The 12,645-nt window shown below is 40.8% G+C and overlaps 1 protein-coding gene across 1 annotated transcript; it reads right to left on the reverse strand.

The window, feature by feature from the left end:
- Positions 1 to 1,531: 1,531 nt before the first annotated feature.
- On the reverse strand, positions 1,532 to 3,031 carry ANKRD34B (ankyrin repeat domain 34B). Its single transcript, XM_084832074.1, has one exon. It carries the CDS (start codon positions 3,029 to 3,031, stop codon positions 1,532 to 1,534), a length of 1,500 nt encoding a protein of 499 aa, XP_084688200.1.
- Positions 3,032 to 12,645: the final 9,614 nt, after the last annotated feature.

Genomic DNA, 12,645 nt, shown 5'->3' on the forward strand with positions numbered 1-12,645 from the left:
TAACCCACAGTGGGCTGCTTGATCATGCAAACCAGCTGTCTCTCCTACTTGTCTTCTCTTCCCACCCTCTTCTGGTCTGTCTCTGCCCTAGCTGACATTCGGATAGCAGCTGGCTTTGTGTTCTGCAGGAGTGTACAGTCCCCTCCACCACATACCTCAAAAGAAAGTGTAAACCAGGTGCTCCAAAGCCTTATATACATGATTTTGCACACACATTGTGGAAGAGAAGTCACATGAAAACAGCTTCCATACAAGCATGTGTTGTTATGGAAAAGCACCTAGCTAACACAGCAGAGGTAGGGCAGCAGCTTGAGTAATGGGAGCTTCTTCTCACTCCCTTACTCCTTCTCTCCCTCCCCCTCATCAGACTCCTGCATCTTTAATTATTTTATGCACCTAGAGGTTCCCTCATGGTGAAGCTTTGCCACCACATGAATACAATACTATCATTATTTACAGAGCAAGTTTGTACATGTCTCAGAAATAGGTCTCATTGAGTTCAATGGTACTTTCTTTTAGGTAAGTGGGATTGCAGACTCTAGGGCCTAAAACAAAGCACTCAAGTCTGCAGAAGTTCAAGAATGTGGACAGAGGAAAACAATTGTTTGAATAGTGCAAAAAATAGTTGAAATCATCTAGATTTTTTAAAAATAACGTGATGTAGCAAAATGGTACTGGTTGATTTTTATCACTTCCATGGTTGTTATTTTCAAACTAAAAAATACTCAAGATGGAGAAACATCAAATGCTTCAGAAAAATAAATACGAGCATAACATTTGCTTTTTAAAACTGGAAAAGCATGTTAGATTTCAAGCCAGCTCTTCCATCTGTTATCAATTGGAATAAATTGTAGCTGTTTTATAATATGTTGCTGTATTTCCTTTTGTTCATAAATTTCCCTTTTAGTTGTTGCTAAATCTATGTAATTTTTTTCTCAGCGTTCAATCACCTTTCCTTAGCTATTTATAACCTTTTAAAAAGATCACTTTGACATAAGAATAATAGACACTAACCACAATCCAACACAGAATTAGTCGTGACTAAGCCTATTGAAATCAATGGACTTAAGAATGCTGGGTAAGAACGTACTATTTTTTTCCCATTGTAAAGTCCAATTCTCTATTGCACTGCACAGAATTTAGTCATCTAATAGCTGTTCAAAAATAGTCACACACTGTAGATAAGGCACCAACAGACTCATTGTAAAAGACTGGGCCAAAATACCTCTTCAGAAAATTCTACTTCCATTCTGTTTGTAGACAATGGAGAATCATAACCATAGTTTCTCATTTTTATTATGGAGTCTATGATGAAGGCAGCAATATCCTGTAGCATACATTAACCGCAACCAACCAGGACACAGTTTTGGGATGCAGATACAGCAGCTGCATCTCAAAAGCAAACGTTCAATAGTGAGTTAGAGAAAGTGCAGCACTGCTGTTACCAAGATCCTTCTGCAGCCAACTGTCATACTCCAAAAGAATATTGTTCATATGTACAAGTTCTTTACCATTGTTGCCATGTAATCACTTAAAAATTCACCAGCTGCTTTATCTGCTCAGTTTGTAATGACTGCCTCCTAGTCAATAGTGTCTTACTTTTTAAGTCCTTGGGGTAAGTGGGTGCAGTTGGGATTAGTGTTTTTTGTCCACAAGAAACAATTGTATTAATCTTGTAAATATCAGGAATGGGGGGATGAGGGTTTACATTTAAAGGGGGAAGGAAACCAGGTCTAGCTAGGGCGGTATGATCTGAACCCCGCCTCTCTAAAATAGCATGATTTCTCCTGCTCAAGAAACTGGGAGGCATGTTTTCAATTAGTTCTCTGGAACTTGATGACAGTGACGGAGATGGGGAGAGAAGCTTTTTCTTCCCTAAAAGCAATTTGCTATCTTCTGTAAGAGGACCCAAACTTGTGGTTAACTGTGAATCAGAACTGTAGTGATTTGCTCCCAAATTTCTCCTTTGAACAATGCTTTTCAGTGTGGAAACAAAACTTGTTTGGGCTGAATCTAGATTCTGGTCTGCAGGAACTTCACTCTGATTTGACTCGCCAAAGAGCGATTTATAATTTATCTCATCACATGACATTTTTCTTGAGGCAGTTTGCTCAAAGTTTTTCAAGAAATTAAGGGTGTCCTTTATATCAATGCTGTGATGTCTAGTGATAAATCTCTTAGACAGGGCCAGACTATTGATCTTAAGAAACAATTCTTCCTCTGGAGTTATATCCTGAAGCTCTTCTTGTAAGGAGGATATTTGATCCTGATCCAAGAGTGGAGGTTTCATCCAGGTTTCAGAATACAGGTGCTGCATTTGAGGTCCCATGTGGGTTTTTCTTGAAGGAGAGTGTGGCTCAGGCGCATCTTCCTTTCTTCCAGGGTAATTAGACTCTTTAAAGTTAAAGAGAGCCTTTTCTGTTTCTTTTGAGTTTGTGGGTGGAGACAGAGATGTTTTAACTTCTACTTCTGATGGAGAAGTGCAAGAACTTGGATACTGAGATTCATCAGTGTCAGGTGGAGGCACATTTAAGTATTGCCTAGTTCTTTGCCTTCCAGATGGAGATCTCTCTTTTGTAATGATTATGACTTCTTTCCCTTTTGCTTTGCAAGCATCTAGAATAACTTTGAGGGTTTCCTTATCCTCTGAATTCACCGAATAAACAAGAACTGAATTACCAGAATGGTCTTGTAGACTTACGTCAGCTCCACTTTTAAGCAGTAAAGAAACCACCTCAGGGCCAGCTTTTTGCAAGCATGCATGCATCAATGCTGTCTTCCCAGTTTTGTCCTGTATGTTTGGATCCGCCTTATTTTCCAGAAGATATTTCACCATTTTGAGTTTGCTAACACTTTGACAGTCCACATGCTTTGTCTTACAAGCAACCATTAAGGGTGTTTCACCACGGTCATTGCTTTCATTAATATAGGCCCCACCTTCTAATAACAATCTTGTGAGGCGAAGTCTTCTGTGATAAACAGCTTTTATCAGAGAGTTTCCCTCAGGTGAAAGCTCAATGGCTTCTTCCATCTTCCCTGTTTTTGACCTGAAGATTATAGCTGTTGGAAATGATACCTAATTTGGAGAGAGAGAGAAAGATTAAGAATCTAATGTACATTCTTATTTGCTACTGCGAAGCTGAAAAATAGGAGCCTCTACTAAACAGCATATTCTAGTTTTTTTTAAATATATATATATATATATAAATAAACTGTCTGCGTGAATAGCGGTCTTAAGATATTTCTCATTCTGATCCAACACTAAAGGCTGAAATATGCATTACACATAACAAAAATCTGACTCTCAGGAAAATCTGCTTTGGAAGACGGTTCCAAATGCATGCTTATCCTCAGAAACATGTGTCTGGATTTCCAAATGTTCTCAAAGACTTGTCTGAAGAAATCACAAATGTTTGCTTACTGGGATCTGTTTCTTGATCTTGTTGGACTCTTGAAAAACCTCATTGCTTCAGACAGGGAAGGTGAGTGGGAAGGTCACCTTCAGACAATGCAGAGTATTCTTCCAGTCTTACATGAATGTGACAGCAATAATTATCTATAGTACATATCATGCTACACTGAGAAAATGCAGCAACTTGAAACTGATGGTGCAGATACTTACCTAAACTCTGAAACAGGCCATTTTGTTGTGAAGCAGAATGGAGAAATTTACAATGAATTTGCTCCTGACATGAAACTGGAGCAAAGGATACAAAGATCCCAGAAGAGTATTAAAGGTGTAATTGGACAAACAGGACAGGTTAAATATGTTTCTCAATGGGAATTGGTCTATCACATTTTAACAGTCTGCAATATCTTTTGACAAGTCACAAATGCTGAGAAGGGCTAGCATGAAAGAGTAGTACAGCATGAGATAGCTGGTAATACAAACCAAGAGTTGCATGCGAATTTAGCCAAGGTTCATCAGTACATGGTATAAAGAAGGAAATTTTACACTGCATGTTGTGCAGCCACTGCACAATTTTGTCACTATACAGCACATCCATTCAGAGCTTTGAGACTTCCACATTTAATGGTAAATGGCACTGCCTGTGACACTGAATTTCAAAATGGCAGGCTGCTCGTCAACAACAAAAACTCATTGACCCAGTCAAGAAAGTGAAGTTGCCCACTTCCACTTCATGTTATTCCATCACACAATTAACTTGCTAAGAAAATTTCAAGCAAAATAGATCTGAAGAACATCTTAAGTGCTCAGAAAATAATTGACATAGTAACAGCAAAAGAATCACATGCAGATATTATGAAGTTTGATATACTGCCAAACAACATTTTATTTGAAAACAAAACCAGCTAAACATGTTCTGTTATCAGAACTGGAGAAAACATTACAGATCCGGACTATGGTTTCATAAGCACATTTCCACTTCCAGCATCTATTATTGTTGATTTTATGTCTACAGTTGGGTGAATAACAGGCAGACATGTCATCAAAGCTGAAGGCAAATTTCAAAGTATGTGGCATTACTGTACTCACATTTGTGATATTTGAGATTGTTGGGTCTACTCCAAGCACCACTGCGGGCCATAAGGCTTTGGAGCCAGAGTCTGATTCAGAGTTAGAACAGAATGATTTAGAACCCAGTACAGTTGTGGGAAGCGTGGGGCCTGGGAGCCCAACTCTGCCTAGCTTCCCATCTGATTGCAGGCCAAAGGAGGGTGATACTCCCAATCAGCCACAGCTGCAAAATTTGGCTTTGAAGGAGGTCTCTTATTTACAGCCTGGGATTGTGAGAACGGAGCAGAAGGAAGATTCTGCAAGGGGGGGGGGCGGTTTGGAGGGTGTCACACAGGTTAAGGCATCAACTAAAGAGGGCAGAACAGAGATGCCCTCTTTGACAAACCCCTACCTCTGATATAGTGCCCCCTAGTTGGCACCCTGCAGGACAACCTGAATAGTTTTATCTTCTTTGTCCTCCAAAATGCAAACAAAACCTTAATCCCTTTTCTTGAATAAGCTGACTGGTTCCAACCACTTTCGGCTTTGAAGAGATAAGTTACAGTTGTTAAGAAGGTGGGTCCAGCCACTAGGTAATTCTCTGATTTGCTGGCTGACATCAGAAATGAAGGTTACTGAACAGACCAACCATCAATCTCTGCAAATAGGCTGGCTTTTACTGAGCAGAGGTCCCCATAAAAAAAATCCCCTCAGTCCTTCTAGAGGTTTTCTATATGCCATCTAACTGGAAGCCAGATACATTATCTCTCCCCCTCAGAACATCCTCTCTTCAATAAACTCAGCATATGCTCTAGGACCCAAAACTGTACTCAAGTAAGTAATGTGACTAGATAAGTTAGACTGACTAATTTATCTGGAATTCTGTGTGTGTGATTGTTGCGTTTCCTGAAGTGCCCCCCCTCTCTTTCCCTCCTAAATAAACTTTTTATATTGAATGTCTGGCTGTGTTGTTTTAACAGGGATTTCTCATTGAACTCTTCCCCACATGAAAGACCACAAGATTACAAAGTGACCACTTGTATGTTAAGTTTTTTAGAAGGGGGTTGGAAAGTACTCTGTTTCTGGGCTTTGGGAGGAAAGTCCAGAGCACTTTTCTTTTTTCCTAGGTCTGGGCTGAAGGGAGGGGTCATTCACAATATGGCTCAGAAACTCCCCAAGCAGCTGAACAGGCTAGGGTGCATCAGGAGGTTCATCCTGACTGGCAGAAACTTGTGATGTGGAACCTCAGGCAGATACCTTTCCCCAGCCTCCTCCTCAGAAACTGAGAACCAAACCCCTCAGGAATGCCTGTGCTCACTTTGGGACAGCTGTACCCACTGTCCCACAAGCTTCAGCCCTTTTACTCTCTCTGGGTTCCAGAGAAACGGAATATGCTCAATTAGTTCTCTCAACCATTAAAAACGTGGTTGTTCAGGCAGGCATTTGGGGTGGGCTAGGGTATTTAAAAAAAAAATTTATGGTAAAATTTTATTGTTTTAAATTGTTTTATGGTGGGTTGTACATCGCCCAGAGTGGCTGGGTGACCAGTCAGATGGGCGATTAATAAATTTAATAAATAAATAAATAAATAAATAAAATCAACCCACTATGGGAGAAGTAACCAGGAGATAGGTATAATAAAGGTAGCGTAAAATCAAACAACACATGGGAATTTGGATTTTTAAAAACAAACAAACACAAATTTATTTAACACAAGAGTTATACATTATTATTATTCATTAGTACTTGGCCCTTAATTCTCGACTTCCTACCTTGAAGGATATAACTTGTTCAAAAAGAACAGAAGGAACAGAAAGGGAGGTGGGGTTGTACTATATGTTAAAAATACACATCTCTGCACAGAAATACAGGAGGATGAGCTTGGTAGCCCCATCGAGAGCATCTGGATTAAAATAAATGGAGCAAAGAATAAAAGGAACATGATGGTTGGAGTCTACTACCGGCCACCCAATCAAGGAGAAAATGAGGATGAAAATTTTGAAAACAAATAGCCAATGTTTCAAGGAAGCATGATGCAGTAATAATGGGGGATTTCAATTTCCCTGATATTTGTTGGGAGACAAATTCTGCAAAACATGGCCCCTTCAGGAAATTCCTGACTTGTGTGGTGGCTAACTTCCTCCTACAGAAAGTAGAGGAAGGAACTAGAGGATTGGCTATCCTTGACTTGATCCTAACCAAGAGAGATGACTTAGTGGGTAAAGTAGCAGTTACAGGAACTCTGGGGGAAAGTGACCATGCTATACTTGAGTTCATGGTTCTAAAGGAAGAAAAAGCTGAGTGTAGCCAAACTCGTACCCTGGATTTTAGGAAAGCTGATTTTAATAAACTCAGAACAATGACAAGTAAGGTCCCATGGCAAGCGATTCTAACGAGAAAAGGAGTCCAAGATGGGTGGGAGTTATTAAAAAAGGAAATTCTCAAGGCACAATTACAAACAATTCCAACAAGAAAAAAAGGCAGAAGACAACAGAAGAAGCCAATGTGGCTTCACAAAAAGCTTAGAGATGACCTGAAAACAAAAAAGTATACATATAGGAAGTGGAGGGAAGGCCAAGCTACAAAGGAAGAGGGCAGGGAGGTAGCAAAGAATTGCAGGGATGGCATCAGGAAGGCTAAAGCTGAGAACGAGCTGAGGATAGCGAGGGATGCTAAAAGCAACAAAAAAGCTTTCTTCAGTTACGTGCATAGTAAAAGACAGAGGAAAGAAATGGTGGTTCAGCTATTAAATAAGGATAGCAAAATGATAATAGATGACAAAGAAAAGGCAGAAGTGCTCAATTCCTACTTTGGCTCAGTCTTCTCCCAAAAGAGGGTCTATGACCCCCCCCCCCAGCAAAGGCGAAGTACAGGCTGAAGGAGCAGGATTGCAGCTTGAGATCAATAGGCATATGGTCAAGGAAAACCCAATTACTGTGAATGAGTTCAAATCTCCAGGGCCAGATGAACTGCACCCTAGAGTAATAAAGGAACTGGCAGAAGAACTCTCAGAACCGCTGTCTATTCTCTTTGAGAAATCATGGAGGACGGGGGAAGTGCCAGATGACTGGAGGAGGGCTAACGTTGTCCCTATCTTCAAAAAGTGCAGAAAGGAGGAACCTGGGAACTACAGACCAGTCAGTCTGACATCAATCCCTGGGAAAATTCTGGAGCAGATTATAAAGCAATCCATCTGCGAGCACCTTGAAAACAATGCAGTGATTACTCGAAGCCAACATGGATTTGTCAAAAACAAGTCCTGCCAGATGAATCTGATCTCATTTTTTGATCAAGTAACCTCCCTTGTGGACTGTGGGAATGTTGTAGACATCATATAGCTCGACTTCAGGAAAGCTTTCGACAAAATGCCGCATGATATCCTGATGAGCAAACTAGCTCAAAGTGGGCTAGATGAAACAACGATCCGGTGGATCCACAGTTGGCTACAGAATCGGACTCAAAGAGTGCTTATCGATGGGATCTTCTCAAACTGGGGAGAGGTAACAAGTGGGTTACCACAGGGTTCAGTCCTGGGTCCAGTGCTCTTCAACATTTTTATTAATGACTTGGAGGAGGAGGTGCAGGGAATGCTGATCACGTTTGCTGATGACACAAAATTGGGTGGGATAGCCAATACTTTGGAGGACAGAAACAAAATTCAAAGTGATCTTGATAGACTGGAGTGCAGGGCAGAAAACAACAGAATGACATTTAATAGGGATAAATGCCAAGTTCTGCACCTAGGAAAAAGAAACCAAATGCACAGTTACAAGATGGGGGATACATGGCTCAACAACACTACAAGCGAGAAGGATCTTGGAATTGTTGTCTATCACAAGCTGAGTATGAGCCAACAATGTGATGTGGCTGCAAAAAAGGCAAATGCTATTTTGGGATGCATTAATAGAAGCATAACTTCCAAATCCCGGGAAGTACTAGTTCCCCCCTACTCAGCACTGGTTAGGCCTCATCTGGAATACTGTGTCATCTGGAATACTGGGAAACTGGAGAGGGTTCAGAGGAGGGCAACAAAGATGAGTGAAGGAGCCCCTAGTCTGCCTTGATTTTTGTTCCATTGAGATCCTGACTTGAAATCTATTGCTGGACCTGGACTGTGACTGTGTGGATTCTAGCCTTGGAACTTTTTCTTGAACAAAGCCATGTTCTGATAGCCTCAGCCTAGGCTATCTGATGTATTGGGATCTATACATGCTGTAAGCTTGCTGCAAGCTCTGGAAGCTGGTCTATGTAAACTGATCTGTGGCAATAAGGAGTATCACTGTTATTTGTGACCTGTGGCGAGTTGCCAGAGTGTGTCAGAAAGCCAGGCCTGATATTGGCCAAGGGTGCAATCCTATGGCTGTAGGACCTTTTCTGTCTAAACATGCATAGGACTGCACCCTTAATCTTTGATAGCTGCACTGAACACTCCATTAAAGGATGTGAAAGAATTTGTGACAATGTTAATGTGGCACAGCCGTTCCTATCCAGTTTCAGAGATCTTGCAGGGAGATGTTGCTTTGAGAGAAATATCACAGTTTTGACAAGGTTAGAAGATTGCTTAGTGTTCTATGTCCTGGAGGAAAGTTGATTTCAATCAAAATACATTGGGCTGTTTAGTATTTAAGAACTTTTAAGAGTTTATTTATAAATGATCTTAGCACCTTTGAGGCTTTGTATCTTTTGCATCATTTTTTTGGTGCTACCCTCCTGATTTTTCCTTGCAATGAAGGCTGAGCTAAAAACATTTCTTCAGCATTTTAGAGGAGACACCAATGCTTCAGATTTGGATTTTAATAGGGCAGAGGAATATTGTGTACAAATACTGCAACCAAATATACAACCCCAAAAGTTTTGATGAACTATATAGTTTTGATGAACTAGAATTCTTTTGGTACACAAAGAGACATCTCTCAATGAGTTACCTACCACCAACATTGCACTCATTACAAAGTCACTGACAGCATTGCCTGTCTGTGTTAGTACAACATACAAATCTCTTGGATGAAACCTTTCAGCTACCTGCCTCATACATTTCTGGATGGTAAGAATCTGAAGACATGCTGTTATCCAGAAAAAGTGTGCTACATTTCCCAACTCAATTGCTTATAATAATTGCACAAAAAGATGCATCTATTTTGCAAATATGTCAGTTGCAAACGGAATGCACTGTAATCCATAAATTTCCACTCATTTACATTTAACGGTTTGTAATATTGTTTAGCTACTAACAACGCACTCTTGTCTGCACACTTCTTGTGTTAATAAACAATTTCAAATTACAATGTTTTCCAACTTTGACTTATTAAAAGAAATTGATACTTGCTGTATAACTTCAAATGTTTCGCTGATAAAGATTATGGGGTGTTACCAATCTAAATTTTTACATATATTTTATATGGATGTAGGTGTACATGGTTTATGAAATAGATGCTATAGGAAGATGGCTGGTGGCCATTTTGGAAAATGGCTTCCAGAGACTTATTCCTTGACCTCAGGAAGGCTGATTTGGGGTGAACAGCAGGAAAGACTTCCTAATCCTGTAAAAGTGTGTAATTTTTTTCATCAAAAATATTTTTCACCATCCAAAGGATGGTGTCTATGTCTATGAAGTGTCTAATAATAGAACTTTCCAAGGAAAGCATTCTAGATGCATGCTGTCTTATTTTATTTATTTTATTTATTTATTGCATTTATATCCCGCCTTTCTCCCTCTCGCAAGGAACTCAAGGCGGCTTACATTATCCTCCTCCTCTCCATTGTATCCTCACAACAACAACCCTGTGAGGTAGGTTGGACTGAGAGTCTGTGACTGGCCCAAAGTCACCCAGTGAGCTTCCATGGCCAAGTGGGGACTAGAACCCGGATCTCCCGGTTCCCAGTCCGTCACTCTCACCACTACACTACACTGGCTTATTTTGTCCCTATGACCTTTGCACTAAACACCATCTCTGTCTTAAAGTGTTCTTCAGCCATGTCACAGTTCTGCAAAAAAACAGATTGTAAATGTACAGTTCTCAACAATATTGTGAGAGTAATAAAACAAATTGTAGCATTATCCTGAGCAACATGGACGACATAGTTTACAAACACAAACCACATAGAAATGAACATCATTCTTGTGAAGAACGGAGAAAATGGGAAAACTCACTTGAGGAACAAAACTGTAGCATCAATATGCTAAAAGTGTTAGCCTATCATCTGTTCATCAGGTAAATATGAAACATAGCTTCTACTGTGGGTCAGCTCAATTAGCGGCACATGTACAGTTTCAGCTTGGCAAGACATCCTGTCTCCTTAATAGATTCACAGCCACAAAAGCGGATATAGCTGTGGCCTCTTCTGCTCCACTCATCTCTTGGTCCTGCTATACATCCTCTGCCCCTGGATTATTATGGAGCAAAACAAATGTCTACACTAAGCAGCATGGAGTGTAGGCAAAGAGATCAGGCAAGCAGAAGCCATAGATATATGAGAAGCCTACTGGATCAGACCAAGGGTCCATCTAGTCCAGCACCCTGTTTCTATCAGTGGCCAGACGATGCTTCAGGGAAACCAATTAGCAATGCATGAAAGTAAATAGCCTTCCCTTGTTGTTTGCCCCCAGCTAAGATAAGCCACAGCTGCAACTGTTTGTAGAGCTGTTACAGACAGGAGTGATCTCTGAGCTATTCTCTATAAATTATAACCATCTGTGATGCATATCTGACCCAACTTGTTTGTACTGCAAACATCTTAAGATTTTATGCAGGTGCAATGTTAATATACTGAAAAATACAGTACCAGCTTGAAATGGGAGAAGTTTTCCAGCTTAAAAAGAACGAAAAGAAAGAATAGGCATCCTGAAAATATGACATTGTTAATAGTTGACTGCAGCTGAGGCTGTTGTGCCTTTGGTAATCCCAGCCCCTTCCTTGTCTCATTTCCTTGTTAACCTGTCCCAAGTTGAAAGAGGACTGCAGAGCTCCCCCACCCCTACTCCTTAGTCAATACTTGATGTCATTGTACAATCCTACTTCATGAGCATTTAGGGCAGCCTTCCACAACCTGGTGCCTTCCACGTTTTGGACTTCAACTCCCATCAACCCCAGCCAGCATGGTCAACAGCTAGCAATCCTGGGAGTTGTAATCCAAAACATCAGGAGGGCACCAGGTTGGGGAATTTTGATTTAGGGTTTTCAGGATGAGAAATTAACACAGAAAGCAAAGGATGCTTAACTAGAAGAAGTATGAATGATAAAGATACAGAAATGTGAAAGTTTACATTTTTAATGTGAAATTTACAAGGGGAGGAGGGAAAATAGAAGATTATGGAAGCCAAAACAATTCTCTTGCATACTGGGGAAAGCACAGTTATCTTAAGGCACATTTGTATGCATATTTAAACAGAAAAAAGTCCTACAGCTCCCAGCATGCCCCAGCCAGCCATGCTAAGGTGGGAGTTGTAGGACTTTTTTCTGTCTAACTATGCATAGAATTGCACCCTTATAGTATCAATTGCGTTAGTCCAGTGATTTCATTTAGGAGCTCTAATATGAACATGATGGATCTCTGTATGTCAGGGCTTCCCCATTAACTTCAGTGAAGCATGCAGCTCACACACATCTACCCCTTTGTGTATGCAAACTGCCCCCTGTATCGAAATGAATGGGGATGTCCACACATGCACCAGGTATACTTTGGAACATGCAAGGGGCTGTGGATCCACATCTGTCAGCCCACCTCCCTTCAAAAATATAATATAATATAATATAATATAATTAATATAATATAATATAATATAAACAGGGACTGGCCTGCGAGCTCATATTACGCCAGTACTTTTCCAGCTGCACTGGCTGCCAGTCCATTTCCGGGCCCGATTCAAAGTGCTGGTGTTAACATTCAAAGCCCTTAACGGCTTGGGGCCAGGTTACCTGAAGGATCGCCTCCTCCCATATGTGCCTGCCCAGACCTTAAGATCATCATCAGCGGCCCTTCTCCGTGAGCCCCTGCCAAAGGAAGTGAGGCGGGTGGCTACTAGGAGGAGGGCTTTTTCTGCTGTGGCACCCCGGCTCTGGAATGAGCTCCCTAGTGAGGTTCACCTGGCGCCTACATTGTATTCCTTTCGGCGCCAGGTGAAGACCTTTTTATTTTCCCAGGCATTTTAGCATTTTAGCTTTCTAAATTTTTATCTTTGCTGTTTT

The sequence above is a fragment of the Heloderma suspectum genome, chromosome 2, assembly GCF_057233095.1.
Source record: "Heloderma suspectum isolate Gila_16-S chromosome 2, 16-S_ref, whole genome shotgun sequence".
Taxonomy (NCBI): domain Eukaryota; kingdom Metazoa; phylum Chordata; class Lepidosauria; order Squamata; family Helodermatidae; genus Heloderma; species Heloderma suspectum.

Excerpts from the sequence above, each read along its gene's own strand:
- ANKRD34B (XM_084832074.1), bottom strand. The coding sequence starts at position 3,031 with ATGGAAGAAGCCATTGAGCTTTCACCTGAGGGAAACTCTCTGATAAAA.